The 13,459-nt window shown below is 40.0% G+C and overlaps 1 protein-coding gene across 1 annotated transcript in view; it reads right to left on the reverse strand.

Moving 5' to 3' along the window:
- The window catches only part of dnah6 (dynein, axonemal, heavy chain 6), a 101,757-nt gene that overhangs the window by 83,341 nt on the left and 4,957 nt on the right, over positions 1-13,459 (reverse strand). The window contains exons 7-22 of the mRNA XM_030056308.1: positions 13,240-13,345; positions 13,064-13,130; positions 12,758-12,938; positions 9,685-9,798; positions 9,433-9,543; positions 7,873-7,962; positions 7,644-7,764; positions 6,841-6,992; positions 5,595-5,747; positions 4,442-4,693; positions 3,969-4,097; positions 3,469-3,582; positions 3,172-3,315; positions 2,819-2,974; positions 2,105-2,155; positions 168-260 (exon numbers count right to left, since the gene is read on the reverse strand). Coding sequence (XP_029912168.1) covers positions 168-260; positions 2,105-2,155; positions 2,819-2,974; positions 3,172-3,315; positions 3,469-3,582; positions 3,969-4,097; positions 4,442-4,693; positions 5,595-5,747; positions 6,841-6,992; positions 7,644-7,764; positions 7,873-7,962; positions 9,433-9,543; positions 9,685-9,798; positions 12,758-12,938; positions 13,064-13,130; positions 13,240-13,345 — 2,034 coding nt within the window. The remainder of the gene's footprint in view (positions 1-167; positions 261-2,104; positions 2,156-2,818; positions 2,975-3,171; positions 3,316-3,468; positions 3,583-3,968; positions 4,098-4,441; positions 4,694-5,594; positions 5,748-6,840; positions 6,993-7,643; positions 7,765-7,872; positions 7,963-9,432; positions 9,544-9,684; positions 9,799-12,757; positions 12,939-13,063; positions 13,131-13,239; positions 13,346-13,459) is intronic.

Here is a 13,459-nt window from a genome sequence, read left to right on the forward strand (position 1 = left end):
ACACACACACACACACACACACACACACACACACACACACACAGACACAGACAGTGTGTTGGATAATTAAAGGCCTTATCTTCAGTCCTATGCCAATACAGCAACACTCAAACATTACTGGTGTGTTAAAACACACTGTATGTGTGTGTGTATGTGTGTGTTATTACCTGGATGTCATCGGTGCCTCCCAGAATGAAGACATCTTTAGAGTCACGGTGAGGCAGCACAGTAAACTCTGTGGCCTTCCATGAGTCTTCCACCTGCATGGCTCAGGAAAAGGTCAGAGGTTAGACATCAAACACAATTTGTCAAAGTCAAAATTACAGAGGACCAAGAGACACAATTACACACATATCAACTGCTCATTTAGACAAGATGTAGTTTCATAACAACAGTGCTACTCCCTCAGAGACAGCACTCAACACAAAATATACCTGTACACTGTTTTGTTTTGTTCTGTTTTTTCATTCCATGTTTAGGGCCCTATAATTTCCGTGATCACGGAACTGCGGACGGAATCGCGGAATTAGCCAAATAAAACGGAATCTATTTTTAACAAGGAATATCGCGAAATTTGACATAATTTGAATGAAATGCTGTTTTTGTGTGGAATATGAATATATATCTGGGGAAAATTACATGGTGGGAAGCAAATCTGGGTGGCACAACCCCTCCAGTTGTTTCACCTGCACCTGCACCACCAAGAAAAAAACATTACAACAACTGCACCGGCACTGTACGAGTCCAAAAGGCAAAGAAACTTTCCAGGCTACAGCATGGACATGGATTGTGTAACAAAGTGAAGAGTTGCCACTCCGCTCTATTTTCACTGGCTAACAGCAGCACACTGGCTATGCTTGTCTATTCAGAGAAGAGGTATCATTTCGGCTTATTTTTCAATCTATGTTATCACATGCATACTACTGCTCATTCACTGGTAGCTGAATTGTTAGGTCTATTTGATAAGTAATTTACATTTTTAAAACAAATAATAATTTAACATATTGTTCAATCATTAATAACATATCATTTTCACCTTTTATTGCCATAACAACGTAATTGTTAAATAAATAAATAAATTGTTGTTTATTTGTTACCTCAATTAATTTAAGGTAATTTCTATTCCATTTGTGTGCATTTTAGTCATTAACATTAAAAACACACTCTTTTTTGGTAGTAAAATAAGAGTAAAAGGTAAAAAACAGAATTCTCAAAAATTAAAACAGAAAAAACGGAATTTGGGAAAAAATAAAACGGATTTTATAGGGCCCTACATGTTCAGGACAACATCTTTCAAATACAGTAAGCAAGGCCTGTATTGTATGGGTGATTTTTCTCTTTCTCGACAATCCCAACACTTACACTCCTTTCATTTGAAGTCACAGTGGTGCTATTCACCAATTTTGCTGAAGCCACTTTGTGCTACTCCAAGTAATCTTACTTCAACTTAAAGAGGCATATAATAATTTATGGATTTTATCGACCTCTACTGGAGAGAGGGCGTATTTCCAAAACAGAGAGTAGGGACTGTAAAGTTACCTTTGAAAGCCAGAAAGCACAGCAACTTGGTGAGTAATTGGTTGCTGTTATTGATCAACAAGCACAAGGGCCCAGTGCCATGCGGTCTTGAGGGGGGCTTTGCTCCCTAAGTTTTACTCTCTGCCCCCTCAACTAAAGTATTATGTTCTCTATAAATAAACTGGCCATGGAGCACTTTAGTGTATCACATGCTGGTTAGGTTTGACCCTGCTGACTCGCCACAAAAAGCTGCTAAAACCTAAGCTAAGTTAGCTGTAGCACCGTAGCTTGTAAGCAATTCATAAATTTGAATGGATATCAGATTGTGGCTGTCCTTCTCTGCCCCCTATATCGTTTCATCCTGGTGCAAGGTCTGCAAGCTGGTCAAACCCCTACAGCTGTATGATGGTCACTTTGAGCTAAGAGACAATAAAATCTTACTTAATGGACTTGCAACCCAACACAATTCATAGGCAGGCACAAAAATCACATGAGTAAAAGCAAATCATTAACAACACAGAGAGGTAGGTAGAGTTCATACATATACAGGCATACACAGTATATAAAAAAGTCCCATTCCTCTCACCTTTTTGATGATGATCTCCAGAGAAGCCTCTCCTGAAGCCCGTCCTGACACCTAGAAGTCAAAGGTCATGTCAGGCCAGTTTATCCTGACACAGATTTGAGGATGTTTAGCATGTTCGGTTTGTGTGTGTATGTGCGTGTGTGTGCAATAATTATGGCAGGACCTTTGTAATGCATTTGGCCTATTCGGACAGGATAATGTATCAAAGTATTAAAATTAAATTTACTTTCTGATGATGTTTAGGCTAGCAGAGAAGGCCTTGCTGGCCCTGACGGCCCACCACTGGTGCCTCCTCCATTATCAAAAGCCCCAAAACAAAGAATAAAATTGGGAACAAAGATTTTTTTCCCACAGACGTGACGCAATATTTAATGAGGATTTGAATTTGCATGATTAGTATTATTTGGGGCTATTTTTACAGAGCATCTCACAGTAGGTAAAAGACGTTCAAATTTTTACTGACACAGGTGCACACAGTCTGTAAAAATTACTGACAAAGCGAATGCGAATGGGACAAAAATAGCACATATGCTTTGTAAATATTACATTTCCCTCCTCCCCCTGTAGCACAATGCCCTTCTGAATAGGGCATCAGCGTTTAAGATTAGGCTATGCTAAGGCTTAATGTTAGGCATGTGTAATAAGATAAACAGTTAAGCGGTTAGGCAGTGAGACATAAGAACAGTAAGACAAACATGCATGCTTAAGCATTACCTCCTGTATCTCCTGGCCATAGGAGAAAATGTTGAGCTCCTCCAACACAGCCAGACTGAGTTCCTCCATGGTCAGACTGGCTCCCACAACAGCCTCCAGGACCCCCCAGTGTTGGGATTTCAGACACGGGTTACGCAGGTCAGTGATCACAGGCAGCTGGAGGAAACATACCATTGTGATTTCCAGCAATTGCAAGCCAACCTCCCACTGTTGGAACCCACAAGTAAAACCACCTCTCCATATCTGTAGTCCACATGTGGCATTTTGTCTCAAGACATTAATGATGGTCTTAAATTGGTAATTTATCATGTTCTATATACATTACTGTCTACATAGTGCCTTGTCCTGCTCACCTTCTGTCTCATGTCCTCCACCTTCTGCTTTAGGCAGGGCACCACACTATTGCGCGGCAAGCCTTTCTCCAGCTGGTTTATGTACTTGCCATATTTATTGACCTCTGAATTAAGCTGGTCAAGGTCCAGCAACTCAAAAGTGCTCTGGGGTTGGAAGAACATAGAAAGACACCACTGACAAGCTTACAAGAAAGGATGAGAGCTGTGCACATGTATGTTCTGACAGGTATTTATGCCTGCACAATGCACTTCAGTAAAGTGTCTGTGTGCATGTTTGAGTGCATGTGTGTATCTAACCTGCATCCATCCATTATGTAAAGAATCCCACTCCTCTAGAGAATCCCACAGCAGTTGTTTTAGCCGCATCTCCACACACAGTTCTTCCAAAGCCTCAAACTTGGTCTCCTCCACCTCCATTGAGCACAGGGCAGAGGGGAAAATGAGTTTGCAGCTGGCAGGTGAAAACCTGGTTGCTATGACAATGACTGTTTACATCAGTGGTTCAGCATTATAGTTTTGGTTACAGTCTTAGTTGAGTTAAATCTATGTTTTAATTACTTGTCAATTAAGTTAAGTATGAACTAAATCAATTTAGGACACTGTCTAATGGTGAAAAAACTTTTCTACACATTGGCTCTGTGCTTGTTCATTCTTTGAGAGGATATGGGCCATTTTTTTCTCTTTTTCATTTTTTATTTATTTCTCTATCAGGGTTAGCCGTGTTATTTCTCTGATGGGCCTCTACTTCCGAATAAATAGTAAGGGAATGACAGTTGTGCATTCTAGCATTATAGTACCTTGAAGTTCTTCTGGTATGAACTGTAGGTGGAAGCCTGGCTCTGCAGCTCATTTATGGAAATCTCAATCTCCCCCATCAGCATACGCACTTTGGAGGAGTCTGCATTGATGTCCAGAATTTGATGATCCTACATACAGAAATCCACAGACAAGTCAAAATTTAGTAGGGACACATGGGAAATCACACAAAGGGACAGGGTTCATTATGTTAATATGTATATATGAACAGGCATGATATGGACTCACAATGAGGCAAGTGTGTTAGCAGTACTCTGAAAGTACCTGGATGACCATGTGGGTCTATTGCCATAGCAGGCTAAAACTGTCACTGTCTCTACAGATCCAATATTGTGTTATATGTGTTCCATGATAAAGGTTATGTCACATTTATTGAGACCTATCAAAATAATAATTTCCAATGAATTATTAGTCTCCATAATACCCTCTATCCCACAGGTAAACTCTTATGTACCTGTGCCTTTTGCTTCAGCCTTTTAACTTCACGGTTCAGCTCCTCAATATCTTTCTGCAGGCAGGTGCAGAATTTTTTCATGTTGGAGTCCCTCTCCCTCTCTGCCTTGTCAATGGATTTGTGGAGTGAATTGACTAAAGGTAGCAGGGTGGAGAAAAGTGCAAAGTCCTCAGGTGGTGTGGGCACTGAGTACATGTTGATCAGCTTGTACATTTGACATATTGTCTCCTGCTGTTCTTCCAACACGTTAGACTGGTTAGAGAGAGGAAAAAGGAAGAAAGTAAAATAGGGGGGAGAAGAGAAGAAGAGCACAACAGATTAGGCTTTGAAACACAGTACCCAAATCCTCTGGGATTATGGAAACACAATAATGATCATGATGATCCATGGAGATCAAAATCTCATAACAATGCAAAAAAATGCCACAACACAGAAATATATGGCATTTGTAGTTGTAGTCCACAGCAATCTGGGTTCTCCATCATTGGGATTGATGTTTAAATAAAAATAAATTTGATTAAATCAATGTTTTTACATGCTAAAACTTTCACACTTTTCTTTAAAAAACAAGATGTCAAACCTAAAGCCTTATTCTTGGACATTCTGGCCAGGGTAAGACATCAAGCATTTGTGAACGCATTAATGAAAACGGAAAAGTATTTCTTTTAAATGTTTTAGGTACTCTGTAGTTATAAAATTGAAAGTGTCTAACGATTTTGGCCATTTTTAAATGACTCTTCCTGTCCAGTTGTGTTTACTGTTGCCAGTTCTATGTATTCTGTGTCTGTTTACTTGTTGGAATTCTATGTATTGTGCTTTTATAACTGGCTATATGTGCTGCTGCCTATCTTGATGAGGACACTCCAGTGAAAGACATTTTTAGTCTCAGTGAGGTATTTCCTGGTTAAATAAAGTTCAAATAAGTACGAGGGGAAACATCATCAGGATTTGACATATTTACATGTAAGTTTAGGCTAATTTTTTTTTCAAATACCAAACCAAGTCATTACATTAAACATATGGTGTCCAACATATAGTTCTGTGGCACATGATTTGTATTTTTGCCTCCTTATGAGAGTGTGAGCTCCATAATGATGACTCATTGTGACTGATACCAGAAGATCTAAACTTTAATGTAAAATGTGTGTCTTACCCTTTTCTGTATTTCATCTAGGAAAGTGAGGGAGTTGACAAACTCTGTGGTGGTGGAGGGGATGTACTCCAGTTTAAACTGGGCATCCTGAGCCTCAGCGACGATAGCATCCAGCTGCCTCTTAGCCAGCAGGGGGAGCATTTCGTTGATGACCTGGTTTGGAGAACATGACCGGGAGAACTAGGTTGCTACTTTACATACTGTACATGCACTAGCTTGTTTGAGGACCATACAAGTGTTTTCTGTTTGGCATTTTGGTCCATTTACAGCACTACACACACATTGTTACCAACCATTTTTCAAAGCATACCAAGCTTTTCTACTTGTTTGAGTATTTACTTAATTTACCTCTAGTTTGTTTGTTGTTTGAGTGTTTTTATTCAAGAATTACAGCAGTGACTGATGTGTAGAATATTTTCCTCAGACTATTTTCTGGTGGTGATGTACATTCTGCTCGGTGGGATTCTAAGAGCCACAGAGCAGAATGGTGCATTTACACGACAAAAAAATGTTCTACTTAACAATTAGCCAGACTAACTCTTGCATCTTTTTCAAAACGGGATGAAGTCAAACCCCTGTCAACATGCAGACCATGCAAGCCCATGTGTTCTAACTTTTAACTTTCTGAAGTAGCTCACAATTGTGATGCAGTTTAGCAGCTGACTTTGAAGTCCTGGATGTCGGAGCTTTCCAAAAGCACGTGGACACACCAGAAGACATAAATACATTTCTACACACTGAACTCAGGATGTTCAGTGTGATGGATTACCTATCTCAAGGAAGAACACATTCAAACATCAAAAACCATGTGGTATGCTTTGGAAAACAGCATTAGTGTGCTGGACTGAGAATTTTCCTGGTGAAACATGTGTCTTTTAATTATAGCCCATAATTAACCAGTGGTCAACCAAATATATGTTCTTTCAGTGAGCTCTAAGTAACACAGCAAGGCTTCAGTGTGCTCCAGCTTGGGTGATATCAAATGGTGGGCAATTTTACACTCTAGATCTCTCTAAAATTTCTATAAATGTAAGCCAACTTGTAAAACAAAAAAGGTTTTAGAATATGTGCGACAAAATATATTTGATTTTGCTTTTGCTGAATGCCCTTTAAAAAGTTTACTAACTGAAAATTCGCGTATCGCTGTAAGTTTGAACTCAATGTGAGCCTTGTGTTGTTGCATGTGTGCATGTGTGCATTTGTGCGTGTATGTGTGTGTGTGTGTGTGTGTGTGTGCTATCCTGACCTCCAGGCAGCGGAGGGGGGAAGATATGAGTTTGTCTCTGAGCTGTGTGGTGTTGATCAGCAGTAGGCCAAGATGTCTCTTCTGCTGGATAGCCAGGGCCTCTCTATGCTGACTGTGGTATTTCTTGAGTCTGTCACTGAAGAAGGCCACACCTGCAGGAGGAAGCAGTAAGCATGATTCAGTCTACAGAAAACTAAAAGATGGAAAACACTCTCATTGTCTTCACTTGAATACCAAAATATCACATTTATTAGAGCAATGATTTAACAACCATATAACGCACGGTATTAATATTGTGTGTTTCATTAATCCTAAGTTTTCTCCAGTCAAGAATGCCATAATTTTTAATTTCTTTGCTCTCCGAAACTCATTTATGTCTCTTTCTTCTACTGACATAGTTACTGAGTGGAAAAACAATCCAGTGCCAGCCAACCAAGAACCATGCACAGACCTAATCTCTGCCTCTCCACACAAAATAGTGTACACAAAATAGTGTCCTATATCACCTCTGGCATCATGGCATATTCACACAACCATGTGATAAGTGTTAAAATAATTTGTTCACTTGAACTTGAGCTTGAAGTTGCTCAGAGGTGTTACTGGTGAGCAAAATTTCCATTGGCCATGTTTATGATTTCATCACTGCCTCATTTTTTTCTCCAATACAAATAACTTATTCTAAGATTTAAGAAAAAAACAGAATAAATAAGATTGTTCTCTGAGTTCATCATAACTGTTAATTGGGAGGTATATTACAACGGTGATAATTATGGTAATGATAGTGATGACGATGACTTTGTCACCATGATCTTGTTGTCGAAGTGCATCTAGATCCAGACACTCATTTTCCTGGTAGAACAGTCTGAAGCGCTCAAAAGTGCGGGAGTACACATTAGCTGAGTCAAAGGCAAACTGAAGTGACTCCTGAATGGGAAAAACAACAGGTTAGGGCAACACATTCTCAAGGTAGAGTTGGCAGACAAGTGCAAAATCCTATGTGAAAAAATGCCAAAATGATACACATCTAATGACCTTGATGTTCTGGATGATGCACTGAAGGTGTTTATCATCTTCTAATACGGATTCCAGACATGGGCCATCACTCCATATCTCTTCCAATACCTGGAAGTTAACACACACACACACACACACATTCAGATCCCAGATAAACTTCAGCATAAGGACCTGTACATTTACATTACATTTTTAGCACATTAATGAGGCACACATTCAGAACATTTGAGCAACTTTGACTTTTACTGCACTGTAAGGAATTTCACTGTAAAATAACAGTAAAATACTGGCAGCAGGGACGCCAGTATTTTACTGTTATTTTACAATCAATCTACTGTTATTTATTTTAACAGTATATTACCGTATTTTGGATTACAGTATATGATTGTAGGATAACGGTGAGTGTTATGGTAATTTTACAGCGCATCTACCATAATTTATCTAACAGTATAATACCGTTTTTTGGAGTACAGCACATGACAGTAGGATTACAGGGTTATGGTAATTTTACAGCGCATCTACCGTAATTTATCAAACAGTATAATTCCGTTTTTTGGACAACAGTAGGCTACATGACAGTAAAATGGTAAATGGACTCTATTTCTATAGCGCTTTTCTAGGCTACTTACCACTCAAAGCGCTTTACACTGTTTTGCCTTATATTCTCCCATTCACACACTGATGGCAGAGGCTGCCATGCAAGGCACCTAACTGTCCATCAGGACAGAGTCAGTATCTTGCTCAAGGACTCTTCGACACACTCTGGAGGAGCTGGGGATTGAACCGGGAACCCTCTAGTTACCGGACGACCGCTCTACCTCCTGAACCACGCCACCGGATAGCTATGAAACATGGTAATTTTACAGTATATGGCAGTGTGTTAACCTAGCGGAGGACACGGAGAAGCAGCTTAGCACGGAGTGAACAGTGTGATTACTCACTCTGACGCTGTTTTCAAGAACCAAGAACCAGAACTGACAAAGAAGAACACTCACTCTAACACCGTTTTCCAGAAAGTCAAGTGCAGGAATAGCCAGTTAGGCTAGGCTACATCTTGTCACGCAAAAATGAGGAGTTTGATCAATAAAGAAGTGCTATCATCAAAAAAAGAAAAGAAACATAAGCCCACAATCATCAGTAAGATGCTGAAAGATAGTGACTGGACTTGAGAAGGGATCATACAGTAGCGCCTGTCTCCACTGCTTGACAGAAAATACTGTTTTATGCTGTTAAATTACAGTTTGTTATTGTTAACAGAGCATTAAATGTTAATTTACATGTAAGCATGAATATTTAACAGTATTTTACAATAATTATAAAATACAGTAAGATACTGTTGCAATTTACAGCAATTCATTACAAATACTGTTTTATGCTGTTAAATTACAGTTATCTACTGTTATTGTTAACTGACCGATTTTACTGTTAATTTACATGTGAGGGATGACTATTTAACAGTATTTTTCAATTATTGTAAAATACAGTAGGATACTGTTGTAAATCCACCGTAAAAAAACAGTAATTTGTTACAGTGTGTAAGCAAAGGCATGCAATGTTGAGTGGTGAAGGTTTCAGTACCCCGCTGTTGAGCACGATTTCTGTGAATGAATTAAAAGAGGGGTCTGGCAGGAGTTTATCAACTGACAGCAATGTCTCCTGGAACCTCTTCAGGATCTCTGCCACAGTTTCCTGTCAGGTTGAACAAAATGTACACATGTACATGCACACACAAGCACTCTATTTAGGAATATGGATGGATGCTGAATAACTCCTAAAAGTACTTTAATTTAACATCTCATGACATCATGACAGAGGTGAAAGGTCATAAACCTGGAAGTTCTCCTCAGAGGGTTGGTAGATTAAAGCATTTGTGTCCAGTATCAGCTCAGAGGTGAACATGGGCAGGATAGGAGGCTTTTCTGAACTGCTGTCCGAAACCACAGACTGATGAAGGGACAGAGAGACAAACAAATGTCAACATCAATTCAAGGATGAAATCTAGTTTGTACATGTTTCAGAACTTCAATTTCTGATGGATAGAACATTTCCATTGGTAATCAATGGCCCAGGGCCAGTAGATTAGTGTAGTGTTTCTTAAATGGGGGTACGCGTACCCCTGGGGGTACTTGGAGGAACTCCAGGGGGTATTTGAGATTTTTTAAAATTATACAACACGTAGATCCGACCGAGCAATCTGATTGATCAATGAGACGTTATAAAATGTGCTCAAATGAGCATGACAGCACGGCTAGCCGTGCGCAAATAAAAAAATACTGAATCAATCACTGAAAATATTACTCCGCCTACATCTTATTGTTCGAGTCTGTGTGGTTTCTATGGCAACATGAAACATTTCACTGAAACCCGCATCAAAAGCCGCTGTCAACTTTGTTCGGCAGCATAATGGACCGTTTTGTTGTCAATTTTGATTTATTTTGCGACCTAAGTTTGGATAAATGGCTGAACGAGGAAGACGAGACAGAACAGATAAAGCCGCGATACGCGAGAGTGATGAGTGAAGAGCTGGATCAGCTGGAGAGGTCAGGAAATGAAGCCAGTACAGTCGGTCAACGTCTTGGGCCGTCAAATGTCTACAAGACTACCTGAAAAACACCGGACAAACAGCTGATTTCTCAGCTGTAAGTAAAGAAGAGCTAAACAAGATCCTCCGTGAATTTTATGGAGCTTTAATTTCTATAATAAAGTGCCTCAGCGGAGTCAGCACCACGGACAGTACCTGTAAGATTTTCCACGGAGATGTGCGGCTATAACTCTGTTCTTGTTTGTTATCAATTATTAATTAGCCTATTAATCATTATTAATTTGTTCAGTCTTTATGAGTTTCCTGGGCCAAATATTTAATTAATTTGTCAATTTGTTTGCGTCTGTACATTGAAATGAACATTTAATAAATCAACACATCTGTGAAAATTGTCGTCTTTATTTCAGAGGTAAATTGATAACAGTCTGAAAAGGTGATTATATAACTCTGTTCAGCCTTAATGTGACTGCTTACTGTGGTTACTTTTGCTGCTTAGCCACATTAATCGGAGCTGACGTTAAATTGGAGTGACACACCCCAGCTGAAATAAAACATCTGCCGGTGAGTTTATAAAAAGATAGATGTTTGTTTCATTATTCATCCATCATACTCATTGCTACTTGCTGGTACTCAAAAAAATGTCAGCAAAAGAACATACAATACAAAGATACAAAAACAAAGAGCAGCTTTCTATTTTTACAGCAACTGTGGTATTTTTTGCACATTTCTGTCCTCTTCTCCCTATATATTCCATACTCTGTGGCTTTACACAAAATATGGAGAAATCTACATTTATGCACTGTTCATTTAGAGATCAAATATGTGCCTAATGTCTTATTTTGCTTAGCTGTGTAATATACACTATATTGCCAAAAGTATTCGCTCATCTATCCAAATCATTGAATTCAGGTGTTCCAATCACTTCCATGACCACAGGTGTATAAAATCAAGCACCTAGGCATGCAGACTACTTCTACAAACATTTGTGAAAGAATGGGTCGCTCTCAGGAGCTCAGTGAATTCCAGCATGGTGCTGTAATAGTAATGTAATAGGATGCCACCTGTGCAGTAAGTCCAGTTGTGAAACTTCCTCGCTACTAAATATTCCACAATCAACTGTTAGTGGTACTATAACAAAGTAGAAGCGATTGGGAACGACAGCAACTCAGCCACGGAGTGGTAGGCCACATAAAATCACAGAGCGGGGTCAGCGGATGCTGAGACGCATAGTGCGCAGAGGACGGCAACTTTCTGCACAGTCAATAGCTTGAGACCTTTAAACTTCATGTGATCTTCAGATTAGCTCAAGAGCAGTGCGTAGAGAGCTTCATGGAATGGGTTTCCATGGCCGAGCAGCTGCATCCAAGCCTTACATCACCAAGCGCAATGCAAAGCATCGGATGCAGCGGTGTAAAGCACGCCGCCACTGGCCTCTAGAGCAGTGGACACGTGTTCTCTGCAGTGACGAGTCACGCTTCTCCGTCTGGCAATCTGATGGACGAGTCTGGGTTTGGTGGTTGCCAAGAGAACGGTACTTGTCTGACTGCATTTGTGCCAAGTGTAAAGTTTGGTGGAGGGGGGATTATGGTGTGGGGTTGTTTTTCGGACGTTGGGCTCGGCCCCTTAGTTCCAGTGAAAGGAACTCTTAATGCTTCAGCATACCAAGACATTTTGGACAATTTAATGCTCCCAGCTTTGTGGGAACAGTTTGGAGATGGCCCTTCCTGTTCCAACACGACTGTGCACCAGTGCACAAAGCAAGGTCCATAAAGACATGGATAAGCAAGTTTGGTGTGGAAGAACTTGACTGGCCTGCACAGAGTCCTGACCTCAACCCGAGAGAACACCTTTGGGATGAATTAGAGCGGAGACTGTGAGCCAGGCCTTCTTGTCCAACATCAGTGTTTGACCTCACAAATGCACTTCTGGAAGAATGGTCAAAAATTCCCATAAACACACTCCTAAACCTTGTGGAAAGCCTTCCTAGAAGAGTTGAAGCTGTTATAGCTGCAAAGGATGGGCCCACATCATATTAAATCCTATGGTTTAAGAATGGGATGTCACTCATGTTCATATGTGTGTGAAGGCAGCCGAGCGAATACTTTTGGCAATATAGTGTATCAACACTATATCCATAACTAAAGGAAAACAATCAAATCTAAAGGGAGCTTTATTAATGTACGTATTATGAATAAATCACCAAAATTATGGGAAAAAGAGCTACTTTCATTTTTTGGCTGTCGGGCCACTGAAAATATACCAGGGGCTGGGAAAACTCTGATCTATTGGCCAAGTGGGCCAGTGTGGAAAAAATATTAGAGTGGACACTGCACTGGTTTACGAACTGAAAGGATGCCCAACCTTTTTTCTCTCTCCAGCGGTAGGAGCATCAATAGTCTCAGGTTGACCCCAGGTTTGGATCATGGCATGATTGGGCGTGCTGTCTACCTGTTCCTGTAGTACAGCCAACAGCCTGGACACCGAGTTCACCATCAGGACATGCATAGTGTTGTCCACCATGTAGTCAACCAGACGAACAAAGCTGGTTAGATAGGAGACAGAGAAGGTTTGGAAGGAGTTATTATGATGTGCTCAGTTTAAAAAAAAATGGATATATGGTGGACAGCAAGTGGAGAGAGAAAAGGAGAAAGACATGGAATTACACACCTGGTGAGGCGTATGCATTGTTTTTTCTTGTTGATCATCTGAATAATGGTCATCAGTTCTTGATTCTCTATAACACACATACACAACCCCTCACTGACTGATGCCAACTTTTAATATGGTATTATTTATATGATGTGTGTGCACATGTTCATATAGCAAGTATTGTATGTCCATACCTGAACTGTCATCCAGTGGGTATCCAGCCTCCAGCATGGTGGTGTCACACGCACGCATCACCACATCCTTCACTAGATTCTGAAACTCTGCCAGGTGAGCTGACATCTGACAATAATAATAATAATATTAATAATAATAATGATACATTTAATTTATAATGCACTTTACATCAAATAAATGATCTTAAAGTGCAACAATTGCAATAAAAGAATAAAAAGT

This window comes from Myripristis murdjan, chromosome 1 (assembly GCF_902150065.1).
Source record: "Myripristis murdjan chromosome 1, fMyrMur1.1, whole genome shotgun sequence".
NCBI classification, from domain to species: Eukaryota; Metazoa; Chordata; class Actinopteri; order Holocentriformes; family Holocentridae; genus Myripristis; species Myripristis murdjan.